Source organism: Eublepharis macularius, chromosome 11 (assembly GCF_028583425.1).
Source record: "Eublepharis macularius isolate TG4126 chromosome 11, MPM_Emac_v1.0, whole genome shotgun sequence".
Classification (NCBI taxonomy): domain Eukaryota; kingdom Metazoa; phylum Chordata; class Lepidosauria; order Squamata; family Eublepharidae; genus Eublepharis; species Eublepharis macularius.
This window is the reverse complement of record NC_072800.1, coordinates 79257921-79271642: the sequence shown is the minus strand read 5'-3', so window position 1 is coordinate 79271642 and position 13722 is coordinate 79257921. Positions and strand designations below refer to the sequence as shown.

The 13722-nt window shown below is 43.7% G+C and overlaps 1 protein-coding gene across 3 annotated transcripts in view; it reads left to right on the top strand.

Moving 5' to 3' along the window:
* WDR37 (WD repeat domain 37) overlaps window positions 1-6152 on the top strand; it is a 53716-nt gene extending 47564 nt beyond the window's left edge. For all 3 annotated transcript variants that reach the window (XM_054991622.1, XM_054991623.1, XM_054991621.1), the window contains 2 exons: window positions 449-563; window positions 2735-6152. In XM_054991622.1, coding sequence (XP_054847597.1) covers window positions 449-563; window positions 2735-2866 — 247 coding nt within the window. In that variant the 3' untranslated portion in view covers window positions 2867-6152. The remainder of the gene's footprint in view (window positions 1-448; window positions 564-2734) is intronic.
* The last annotated feature ends 7570 nt before the right edge of the window (window positions 6153-13722 follow it).

Here is a 13722-nt window from a genome sequence, read left to right as displayed (position 1 = left end):
ACCCTGGAAGGGAGAAGGGTGTGGAGTTCTTTGGTAGCAGCCGTTGTGCTACATCAAAGCCTGCTTGGGGACTCCCCTGATCTTCAGTGGCCGCTGTGCAGTGGAAGACCCCATAAAATTCCCCTTGTGTACCAATAAAGCACTTTTGATCTCAGCCAGAGGAACTATCCCAATGCTGGTGACAGCAGTATGAGTTTGAATGATCAAGGAGAATGAGAAATCTCCCCCTGCAACACATCACCATCAGCACCACCTTTTAAAGGAAATAAATCTTTCTCCAGTGCCTTAACTCTTTGCAAGGGGAAAAAAAGGTAATATGGATTTGCATGAAATGTGTACAATATAAATCCTTCAATTAAATCACTTTCAGTGAGCTTGAAGAACTGTCAGTTCTCATTTGTCAGGCTCATCCTTCGGTCCCTAACCTACCTTTATCTCTCTGGTACAGGATTAACGTTTGTGTCGGCCAAAGAATCATTGCCCTTCCACATGACAACCGACAGGTTAGATTATTTGACATGTCTGGAGTACGATTAGCACGGCTACCTCGCAGCAACAGACAGGTACTGGAATGTTTTAGTTGCATACATAAAGAGAGATTCGTGGCTCTGCATGTCTGTTTTTTGCACGAGTCAAATTGTTCACAGGGTGTTGTTCAAATGACCTTCACTGGACGATATTGCTGGAAGTGTTTGATCCCGGGTGACCTCTTCTTGCAGCTGACATATTGTCACGTATTGAACAGGACTGGATCTTCTCTATATGGGCAAATAGTCATTATAATTGGTGGAAAGAACCACTCTTGTGGGGGTTAAGTTGTCCTGAAGGATGGTATATAAATCGAATGTTGTTGTTGTTGTTCTGTTAAACTTATTAAATATACTACCAAGGAAGTGCCTCAGAACAATTCTGATATTTCCAATGGGTGGTGTGTGTGTGTTACACTACACAAGTACAACCCATGCTTCCCTCCAGCTATTTGAGATGAATGAACTGCAGTCTCTCAAGTCTTGCTTTCAAAAACAAATCAGTCCTTCTCATCGGGATGTTCCTTCAGATAACAGAGAGCCTGTCATCTTACATTCCTGTCCTAAACACTTTTTAAAATGAAAGTAAGTCCTATTTGTTCCCATGGAATGAATTCCCAGGTATGATATTATCTATACCTTCTCTTGGAATGAGATTCTAATTTCCACAAACTGAAGAAAAGTTGTGCTCAAAGCTACAGCAAGATGAAGGGTTTTTTTTAACCATATGGCAGTTCTACAGGCTCAATAGCTTAAAGGTTTTGAATTTCAGTTCTGGCCTGTAAAGGATTGTGCTCCACTTTCTGTACAGCTTTTTTGATAGCGCCATCATCGTTCTCTAACACAAAATACAGGAATACAGAGAAGCATGCAGTCTAAGAAAATGAAAGGAAAGAGAGACAAGGTTGCTAGCTAAAAGGATCTTACATGTTCCATGGCTTCTGGCTCTTGCTGAACCAAAAGGGGAAGTGCAGGTCTCCCATCTCATGCACACACACAAAGGGACAGCACTTCTTCAGGAGTTCACCTAGTTGGACTATGTAGATTAACCAACCAGGGCTTGTGATTCTGGACTTTCAGAGCCCCCCATTCCTCTAGTCCAATAGAGGGGCATTAACAGATCAAAGAGGTGTTGTTGTTTTCACACCAGGTTGTAAAAGGCAATCGTCCAGTGCTGCAGGCTAGTTCCCAGCCTGGGTGTTGTCTGAGGCTCTCCATCCCCATATCTATCAAACACTGTCTCCCCCAGATATTCTTGCCTCATGCCCTGACAGCCTTCAGTTTGCATTGAACAGTGTGGAAAAAGGTGTAAATCAGCTTGAGTATTATTCATAATAGAAAGGTAGGTTATCTACCTTCCAAATAAATGATGATGATGATTCTCAAACTGATCATGACTCCTCTTTGCCCAGTCCTCTTGACAATAAACATAGAATGCATGCATCATCTTATGTGTTAAAATCTTTATGTCATTGGAGGTAAAATGCCCTGGGAATATTTGCATTAAAAGCATAGAAATGGGGCAGATCAGAGACACACATGAAGCTGCCTTATACTGAATTATAGCATTGATCCATCAAATTCAGGCTGGCAGTGGCTCACCATGGTCTCAGGCAGAGGTCTTTCACATCACCCACTACCTGACCATTATTGGAGATATCGGGGATTGAACCTGGGATCTTCTACATGGGAAGCAGATGCTCTACCATCACTCTCTGCATTGGCTATTAGGGGTGTACGATTCAAGCTTCTGATTCAGGATAAATACCCAAATCGGACCTGATTTTTAAAGATTCGGGAATCCCAAATTAAAGCTTTCCGAAGCGCTTAAGAAAGCTTTGGGTGCATTTAAACCCGCACACTTGCTCCAGCTGACTGGCGGGCTCCGCGAGGCAGCTGAAGCAAGAGTGAGTGGGGTTAAAGTTTAAAGTGCCCCTCACGCTGCTTGAAAGCAACACGGGGGACACTTTAAGTTTGCGCCCTTGCTCCAGCTGGCTGGTGGGCTCCCCCGGCACTGTTGTTCTTGATGGCTTTTGAGGATTATTGTGGCCTCTTTCTGTGTGCACGTGCAGCTTGATTTATTCTAGCAAGGAATGATTAACGGTACATGCAGTTGAGAACTTAGGCCTTTGAAAGGCCTTTGATATGTTGAAACTAATAGCTTCCAGGAGTGGCCAGGTCTAATGCAGGCATTTCTACTGTCACAGGGTCACAGAAGAATGGTTTGTTGTTCAGCGTGGAGTGAAGACCACCCAATATGCAACCTGTTCACTTGTGGATTCGATCGCCAGGCTATAGGGTGGAATATCAACATCCCTGCCCTGCTTCAGGAAAAATGAGATGCTGGAAGAATTCATCTTCTTTTCATTTTTGTTGCCATAGACTTTTTAACCTTTTTTGCAGACTTTCTTGTAAGCTCGTCTGCTCTCATTGTAAAAGATGCGCCTTGAAAAGGGGATGTGTTGCAGATATTGTTATCACGTTGTGCACAGTTTGCATGAAATGTACAGAAAATGTGACATTTTCAAAGAAGTTAGGTTCTTGTGTATGAACTTTTATATCTTGGCATCCACTTGTGAGTAGAAGGATGTTTGGCTTTCCTACAGAGCATATAAGTGTTCATAAGTTATTCAGCATAGTTCAGCAGTAGGGCATTATGTTTGACTTAAATGTGAATTCTGTGTCATTATTGTGAAGAATATATAGTCTGCCTCCCCTCTCCCCCCTTCATTTTACATATCTGCCTTGTGGTTAAAGAGGGTGTTAAGATGAAGGGTGCATTTTATTTAGAAGTATGATGGAAAACTTTCTTGCCTCTGTATGAAGTTTTACTTAAGCACTCCAATGTAGTGACAGTTCCAACTCCAATTTAATTTGGTTGCTGGAAACACAGGGAGACGGTAACACCGAGAACGTCCGTAACATTTCAAGAACTAACCTATTTGTTCTCAGCCCATTGGCCTGAGCACCACACTGTTGTTTTGGAATTTCACACTCATGGCGAACGATGAAATACTTCAATCATGATAATCCGAGCAAGCTTTTAAGCACTTTAGTTTATAGCAGTTGTTATAAACCATTTCTGTAAGTGTCAGATGACTTTCCTAGAGAACGTGAGACTATCTAAGAAGGATTTACATAGCTTTATTTCTGTGATATTTTTCCCCCTGAAGCCAGAGAATAAACATTGTTTTGGGTTTTTAAACAAGGCATCCTGTATTTCACATGTTTTAAACAGGAACTTGCCCACCTCAGTTCTGTTTGAGCTGACACCACACTTATTGAAGCCCAAAGACCTGTGCAGCTAGACTCCTGTTGTGCAAAGGGGGACGCCTGGGCCTCTGTGTTCCTGCAGGAGCAGCCTTTCCCCTGCACTCCACATAGAAAAAGGCTTTTCAAACTTGGCATGGTTTCATTAGCGTGGGGAGGAAGGGTGTGTGTGTGTCAGCTGTTCAAATTATATATATATATATATTATATATATAAAATAGGTATCCCGTGGGCATTGCCAAGAGCGCATGGGTGCTGGAAGTCGTTCTTCGGCTCCCTGCCATTGCAATTGAGTGCTACCTCAAAAAGAATGTGGGGCTCCCTTGAGACTTGCTGTTCCACTTCAGAACTTTGCATCTCCTCCTGATGTACTCTCTCAAAGAGTAAGAGACAGGCATAGCCAAAATTTAACTTACAGTGAAACATGACTGGTCCGCTCTTTCTCGGCACAGAGGTTCCTGTGCCTGCAGGTTTCCCTTCTCTCTTCCTCAAGAGGATCTGGATGGATTTTGCTCCTTCCATGTTAAGTCCTGCTTGGTTCATATTCTCAAGATCCTTTTTGCTGCTGATGTTTTTGGAAAAAATTTGGAGGGTGCATTCAAGACTTCTTCGTAAGTGTTGCATAAGTGGTTCCCCTGTCTATCCCAGGGCTAAGAACCCAAACGGTTAGAATGGTCATGTAGTTTTCTTATAAATAGAGTTTAAAATGAATTTCTGTCATTGCAGTCTTGCAATCATTTTTATTTGAATTGTTGAGATTGACATCCTCCCCAGCATGGTCCAAGACAAATGTAAGAGGTTGACTTTTTTCACTTACATAGGAGAGTATGGGTTGAGAATAAAGGAAAAAGAGAGCAAAAATCCTGGAAGCCTGTTGAAGCACAACATTGTGAGTGAGCAGATAAGAGCTACGGTAGTTAATGGAGAATCTGGAAGAGAATATATGCCATAAAGAATAACAGTGGCATGATCTCATTAGGGAAAAAGGTTGTGTGATCCTAGAGCCCAAGTAGATACTTAGAACTGCAGCCCTCATGGGTGAGTAAATGGTTGGAGTATGTGATAACCATATGCTGATTCAGAACGAGTTATTCTAATTTTTTAAAAAGATGATTGGCGTTTGACTTCAAGCCCATTGGATATGCCTGCTTTCCTCTCCCTACTTCTTTTTAGGAGAACCCTTGCAGTTTTTTTTCAAGTCATACAATTCAGCTCTATTCAATCTCTTCCCCTGTCCATGTCAAAATAAGTTGTAAATTACTTTATTGTGCGTTCAGGAAACAAGATTTGGTGTATTTAGATTGCAGTTGCCACAGAGAGATGGGGTGGGGTGGGGTGGAGGGAGTAGCTGTAGCAACCCTGGGAGTTCATCCCTTGATTCGTGAGAGAAACCAAAGTAAGGCCGAACTCTTTAGTGCATCTGCAGATTTGTCACTATTAAAACAATTCTCTCATTCCCCGTGAGCTCCTTGTCTCATAGAATGAAAGGCGTTCCAGCTGAACTTCTGCACATTTTATGAGCAATAAGTCATCTGTATGGACTATACCAAAATGGACTGGGCAGAAGCTTGACTGCCTATTGGTCAGTGACTGGGGCTTTCCTGTTGAGTCTTGGACTCTAATTGCATGGATAGTTCATAGGACTGACGTCTGTAAGGTTTTCTACAATCAATTCAAAATAATGCAGGAATGTATGGTTTTGATGCCGCCCCTTGTTTCTATGCTCAGGATCAATGGATCAACCTCTGCTAGCAGAGCTGCCGAGGTACTCGTTCTCATGTCAACCTCAACACTGCGGTTTCTTTGAGAGGAGCAAACAAATTCCTCAACTTGACTTCTGCAATGTCTTAAACACTGTGTGAAGGTGATAGGTTCCATCCCAACAGTAGCTGAATGGTAAAAAAATGAAAAAAATTGTACTAAGTTATACATTTCACTTTCAGGGGTCTCTTCCTCAAAGTGGGAAGGCATTCTTGCTGCTTTGATTATTGGTCTATTTGTGTCCCACACATTTCACATAAAAGGAAGGAAAATGGCTGTTACATATTTTCAGTATTGAGAGTTAGTTTTGCTAAAGATAGCAGTATCACTGGGCAAATGGCAAAGACTTGTCTGTCTCTGTCTCGTTGTGTGTACGTGTGTTCTTTAAAAATGCACATCGTTTTTTTTTCAGATGGAAAACTGTAAAAATATTTCAGGATCAAAAAATCTTATTTTCGAAGCATAAGTCTTTGAAAATCGGCTTCCTCAGAGGAGGAAAAATCCTGTACTTGTATGTTAATGTAAAACCCCTTTTTTAATTTACTGGTGATTTGTTTGTGTTTTTTTAGATGTTCAGTGTTTGTCTTCGTTGCAATGTAAAATGTCATTAAATCATTAAATCATTAAATGTGTGTTTTTAATAAGCTCTGAATAACGTAGTTTATAAAGTCGCTCTTTCCTCTCTCAAAATTCCACACAGTCAAAGTAATCAGATTTCTTCATTCTAATTGAGACATTCCCAGGCTTTTCTCTTATTTTGTTATTAGTGGTGGAACTAGACATTATGGCACTCACAGGGCTATCGCGCTGGAAGCAGTGAGCTGCCGTTTTCAGGACACGATAGGATGTTTCCTGTCCATGCTTTGTTGCACTGGCTGTCGCTTACAGGGCACAGAAATACACTATACAGTGTCAGATTGTGCATTGGGCATCTCCAGAAGTTATGGAGAAGATGGAGAATGTGATACAGGACGTTAATTTTCCACAGTCGTTCTGTCTCATTCATCTAATTTTATCTTCTGCAATGGCTGGCAGGAAGAAGACCAAGTTGGCCTTTTGAAATTGGGATTTGTCTGAAGCTTGAAGTCTGTAACTTACAAGTGGCTTTGACAGGTGTTTTATTTTTTTTACCTTTTTGTGTCTTCCTGTATTCCGTGCAAGCAAATCTTTAATTGCATCTTGCTACGCAGGTTATGAACATCCTCCGTGTGGCTTGTTTCCCTAGAGGTACATTAAATAGATTTTCCTTGCTTAAAGAACCAAGTCAAAACATACTTTCAGTACAATTTATTTTTGATGCAACAGCCCTCAGAGTATCATGAAACACTTTACAGACTGAACAGAAATAACTGATACTGCTTACAATGAAGCTGGAGTCATGACTGACAAGTGATCCAAAGATTGTTGCACTCATATTGAGACGAAGAGTTACAATTGCTATGGAAACTTCTTGCGGCGTTAACTACGCATCCTAAAATATTCTTGCAGAATTGTTATCCATAGCGTTTCAAAGGTCTTGTACGCCGGGTTTGTCAAACACCACAAGTGAGATAAGGCATACTGGGTGGAATCACACAGATCTGCTAACAGTGGCAATTCCTTCAAGTGCAAGGAGCAGGGAAACCCACCTTCCACTGAGGGGAAGATATTTTTATTTATGTTATTCATAGTCTGTCTTCCTCACTGAGACTCAAGGTGGATTACAGAGTGTAAGTCAGCACACTCATTTTCAAAGACATTTCAATACACATGCAATAGGGTATGTACATGCAAACTTGCAGATTTAAACCAGCAAAAATCCAATACAGAGTTGAAGAAATACTGAAACAGCATAAGTAATTATAATATTGACGTATTAAACAACATAGGATCTACCCAGTAGGGTTGCACTTACAGCAATAGCAGTAAAGTCTGTAGTTCATGCCTGCACACTAATAGTAACATCTGCTAGGGCTGCCATTCCCCTCCCTGGGGTGGGGGATCCCCTGCTCCCACCTCCTCCCCCCCCGATGCCACTTACCTGGCCAGTGGGGGGGTGCGCCCTGCAAGGCGCCCCCCAGCGGCCCAGCATGCCCCTGCAACGGGCCCATTTTGGGCTGAATCAGGCCCGCGGAGGGCCGATTCAGTCCTTTGGAGAGTGCAGGAGTGCACGCTGGGCCACCCTTTGACCCACGTGATGATGTCACTTCCCGGAAGGGATGTCATCACACACACCAGGAGTGTGTGTGCAAGCAACGACTGAGACCATGGAGGGTGAGTGCCAGATTCCCAATCTCCCACCAGGGGACTCAAGGGACCTGCCAACCCTAACATCTGCAGTGTGTCATTCTTACAGCAATAGTAATAAAGTTTATAGTAACTTCCTATCACTTTACTGATACATCTCTTTGAGAGCACTTCCTTATGTTCCAGCCCTCTTATCTGAGGGGGGGGGGGAACCCTCTTGAATAATTCAGTTTTGCACAGTTCGTGGAAAGCTAGGAGAGTGGAAGCTTTCCTAATCTCGTCAGGTAGGCCATTCCATAAAGTTGAGGCAACCACAAAGAAAACGTGTATGGGCAGCTGTTGATTTTGCCCATGTGCAGGGTGGCACCTGCAGAAGGTCCTGTTCAGATTAGAGAAGCTGCTGTGGTGGAACATAGGGAGAGAGGCAGTCCCATAGATATGCTGGACCAAGGCCATGAAGAGCTTTGCATGTGATAGCCAGTACCTTGAAGTGAGCCTGGTAACTGATAGCCAATGGAGTTAGGGGTGTGCACCTGAAAAATATTCGGGTTTCCTGCTTTGGGTTTACCCAAATCAGGAAAACAATTTGGAATAACCTGAACCCCAAAGCAGCATTTGGGTGTTTGAATCGCTTTGGTAATTTTTATAGAGCACACCAAAGCAAGTGCAAGTGGCACGAAAAGAAGTCTTTCAAACTTCCCCCCCTGCCACTTCCCCCCCATGGGAGGGGGAGGGGAACTCCTCCCCTTCCCATGAGGGGAAAAAAGCAGCGGGGCGGGAAGTTTGAAAGCAAGCAGCACTTTCCTTGCTGTTTGCAATGCAAACAGCTAGAAAAGTACTACAGGAGAGGCTGCTGCCGCTCTGCCGCTCTGCCGGAAGCTTCCTGAAGCGATACAAACCGCTTTGGAAAACTTTGTTTTGAGATTCTCAAATCAGCTCAGCAATGCTGGTGCTGATTCAAGAATCCCAAATCTTTACAAATCGGGCCCGATTCGTGTTAAAAGCCTGAATTGGAAACCCGAAGTGCACATCCCTAAATGGAGTTAATGGAACAAATTCATGGATTTGTGCTCCTGGAACAACTCTAAGGGAGAAATTTATTAAAATTGAGCTGAAATCCCACCATGCTCCTCTTTGCTTTTGTTTAGAAATGTGCAAGCCATCTGTATTGATCCAAAGAACAAGGATCAAACCACACCAGGACAAATAGCATAGTTAGTTCACCGAAGAAATCTAACAGAAGCATGCTGAGTTGGACACAGTTCTGTTATCTTCTTTTTTTTTGGCACAGCTATCCCATATCATGGTATGAAAATCCCTTGTATATAAGAGAAGTCAAAGAAGAGGCAGTAAGTGTTACCTGTGTGTTGGTGTGAGAGAGATCTTGGTATGTAGGAGCATACAAGGCAATATATAAATTCTGCAGTGGTACGGCGTAACAAAAGGACTGTACCACATCTATGGACTTCTTCATTTTCTGGGTCATCTTCTTCCAGATGGTAACAATGACTGAAGTCCTCCTCAGAGGGCCACAAAGCAGAGAGTGACAAGCATTCTTTCATCTCCACACCCATGGACTAATATTTTGCATCAGATTCTAATTGTAAGCAGCTTTGGGAGCCAATTTGGTTTTAGAGTGGCATAGATAAAGATAAATCTGCCCATTAGTGCCAAGCAGTAACTGTGAGGAAAACGCCTACTGGCAAATGGGATGTATTTTTTAGATAGTGGTTCAGTTTATTGACTTTTAAAGAGAGGTCATCGCAAAGCTTGTCTAAACAACAGCACAACTAGAAATACACCATTGTATGGTTAGATAGGTATTGTCCACTATCAACTAGTGAGAATACAAAACATCGCAAAGGTTTTATGTGAAATAACCCAATTGTAGATGACAGCGAATGGTGCAGCTTAACAGCGAGCTATGAACAGCAAGTATTCCAATAATTTTCTAACCAGAGCTGTTTGTGTATGGAAGGGGTTCAAAAAATACAGAACACATTATGGGGAACAGAATCCAGCTTTTGAAAAAAGCAAGTTCCAAGTTATAATTGAGAGTATATACTTAAAAACCTGGGAGTGATGTTGGCAGAAGCCTCCAAACAAATGTGCAAGGCGTAAAGCTTGAGCCACTGGAATCTTTGATTAACCAGTAGAATTTGAATCCAGTAGCCCATGAGACCAAGATTTTCAGGGTATAAGATTTCAAGAGTCAAAGCTCCCTTCTTCAGGTTCTTCAGATATGATTGACCAACAACCCCCGTTCCTCTTGAATGCCAGAAAACAAATCTTGTGCTATTCCCAGTCCTCATGGCTGGCCTTTCAGTGCTTAGAATAGCTTCATGTTCTTCCTCCTTGACTTTCAGTACCAGAATGAATGAAACTTACTTAATTTATATGGTTGGAGCAGGGCTTTTTTTCAGCAGGAATGCGGTGGAACGGAGTTCCAGAACCTCTTGAAAAAGGTCACATGGCTGGTGGCCCCGCCCCCTGATCTCCAGACAGAGGGGAGTTTAGATTGCCCTCCGCGCTGCTCAGTGGCGCGGAGGGCAATCTAAACTCCCCTCTGTCTGGAGATCAGGGGGCGGGGCCACCAGCCATGTGACCATTTTCTCCGAGGGCAACCCACTGAGTTCCGCCACCTCTTTTCCCAGAAAAAAAGCCCTGGGTTGGAGAATATGTAGCTCTGGTTAGAATGTGGGTATGGGCATGAATATGTGTCTAGTATGCTTTACTGTCATGCTGTGTGGAAAAACTCGCAGCAATCAGATTCCACATTGTACCATTCAGGGAGCTTTCACAAACAAAAGAAATGCCAGCCAGCCGAGGAAAGTCAGTAAGTTAATATCACTAGATTGTTTAAAGTTTGGATTTCTCACAAGTTCAGATGACATCCCTAGAGGAAGGTACTTTGGACTATTCAAAAGTGAAACGATGGCATAAAATCTAATCTGATTTTAATTTCTTATCTAGCTTAGTCAAAATGTTATCTGTACCTTTGCAGCATTACTTATCAGGACCCAAGGAAAACAAAAGGATTTTTAATGGAGCCAGTCTCGGAGGAACACTCGCAGCACAATACAACACGCAGCGGTTAATCCTACAAGGGAAATAGATGTGACATTTGATGTACTGGGTGAAAAACCATAGAAGAGATAGAATTAGACTGGTGCAGTGTTCCTTTTCTTCTGCTGTTAGAGCTTTCATGTACTTAGGCTCACAGTCTTGCTGTAAGGAAACACATTTCTGAATTCTGTTTTGCCACACGACATGGGTAGTTGCTTTGCAGGAGCAGCAGCCCTCTCAAAGCAAGATGCTGTGTGACTGCAAATCCCCATGAGCGAGTCGTTTTGCTTTGGTCTGAAATATGGAGGTATAAGAGCACTCCTGGATCATGCCTGTGGTCCATCGAACTCAGCATCCTGTCTCACACAGCGGCTGACTAGTTGGCCTGGAGGGCCAAAAAAGAGCCCATAGATGCCCAGGCCTTCTCAGCTACCTTGAAAGCCCCTTGCTGGGGTTGCCATAAGTCAATCGCGACTTGATGGCACGCACATACACGTGAAAAAGAACTTGCTTTTATCTGAAATTATTCTAATCCTACTATATAAAAGGTTAACCGTGTTTCTGACAACTCACTTCCTACCCTGGAGCACCTCCAGAGGGCATTGCTGTGGAGGGATGCCCAGACGAGGCAGCCCATCCCTCCAGAGAGCACATCGTGGTGGGAAGCCCAGGCTGGGATCAGGCACGGAGCAGGTGGCAATGCCCTCCCCCTGCCTTCAACCAGCTGGAATCAGGAGCGGAGCAGGGGGCAATGCCGACCCCGCCTTCACCCGGCCAGGATCAGGCACGGAGCAGGAGGCAATGCCCGCTCCCCTCTTCACCCAGCCAGGGCCAGGAGTGGAGCAGGTGGCAATGCCCCCCTTCCCATTTTAATGGGAGATGTCGGGGACTGAACATGGGACCCTCTGCACGCCAAACAGAGGCTCCGCCACTGAGCCACAGACCTGCAGATGCTGTACCATTAAGCTACACTCCCCAGCTCGCTTGATGTTTTTTCTGCTATGGATCCTGGCTATGCCTTTTTGAGGCTTGCCACATTGCTAGGGAATGGCTTTGCTGCCCTTTGATACTCTTGTCTTAAAATGGCTCCTGAGACTGAGAAACCTTTAACTTACGAGCCACTCAGAGTCAAACATTTCACACTTTAATTCCATATTGTACTTATGTCAGTGGAGTAAGAGGGTTGCCTAATTTGGGAATATTATTTCTCAGAGGGCAGTAAGTTTCTTGTTCTCGAACATGTTTCAAGATGAGCATGTTAGTTTGACAAAAATGGCATTTTAGAACTTCTCGAGACCAAATTAATTTTGAACCCTAATAGTTGTTCCTCAAGCTATTTGTTTCTAAGGCTTTAGAGAAATATTTTATAAAGGTTGATTATATTAAATAAGTTAATGTAAATACTGAAGAGCAGCTACTTTTCCAGAAATATGAAGCAAATGGTATCTTCAACAGGGTCTGTGTTGCCAATATGTATTGGGTTTTGTTCTGTTACCTGCAGACACAAGGTAAGTGGATTTTCGAGAACTGAATTTTTGGCTCTTGAAGATGGCAACCGGGAGTGTGGATGGGAGCCCTCATCCCACTGTGCTGTGATCCTCAGCAGGCTCAGGCTGTAAAATGGCAGCATGTCCTTATAGTGGACTTGGAAACGTGGAATCATCTAGTCTGGCCCACAGAGGCAGGTCGGACAAGGACAGAACTCGAGGGCAGGGAAGGCTGCTTGTATAGAAAGAAGAATGTTTTCCACAAGCATTCAAACCAGCAATGCGACTGGTGGACTCAGTCAGAACAACTCTCTTCTATGGCAAAATCTGTTTGACTTTGATGATTGGAAAACTTGGGTGGCAGCTTCATATTTGATCTCAGTGCCTGTCATTTTGAACAGCCCCCTCACCCTCACTTATTGTAGAGAAATGAATGACACAAATGCCCCATGTTCCTTTGTTGTTATTCCCACTAGCTTTTTGGTATCAGTTTGTTTCTTTGTTCATTTGGAAATTAATAGGTAGGAGCTTCAGGTAGAGCCTTTCCGCCATGAGCCTGGTTTCTGCTGCTGCCCTCTGCATTTCTGCTGCTGCCTGCTTTCTCTCTCGAAACCCCTAGAAATTTGGCATTGCCGCTTGTCTCCACTCTGGAATCGCAAGTCTGCTGGCAGGCTTGCGCTGCAGAGTTGACACAACATCTGTTCTCGGTGCTGTGCTTGTCTATCGAGGCAGTCAACCATTGGTCCCTGGTGTGTTTTGTGCATTTCTGTTCAACAAATTCAGCCTGACTCCCTTAAAAAAAACCCCCAAAACTAGGTCCAATCAAATAAAGTAATGAAGCACGAGGAAACGGATTACACCTGGGTCCCAGCTGAGGCCCCTAAACTTTAGGGAGAGTGGAGCTGGGCCACATCTTCATCGTGGCTGTGATACAGACAAACATGCTCAGTCAGTACCCCCACCTTTTGTATTTGTGTTGTCTGAAAATAGCAATCCAGAGCCAAGTCCTTTCTCCTCCATAATGTCTGGCACAATTTCTTTTGAGGCTTTACATTTAACAGCCTGCTGGTGGGGGGGGGGGGGAATGAAATCTTGCTCTCAAGTCATAGTTGACGTATGGTGACCCCCCCCCCCTCCTTGGTGGTGTTTTATGGAAAAAGACTAACAGAGGTGGTTTGCCATTGCCTGCCTCTTCAATCCTGGTCTTTGTTGGAGGCCTGCCATCCAATTACTAACCAAGGCCAACCCTGCTTAGCTTCTGAAATGTGATGAGATCAGGCTCACCTGGGCTATGCTGGTGGGAAAACAGACAGCAAAACAGTGGCAGGATACTGGGTAAACTGTGTCAGATGTTACAGGGGAGGTGGGCAGGGGACTCCACGCCA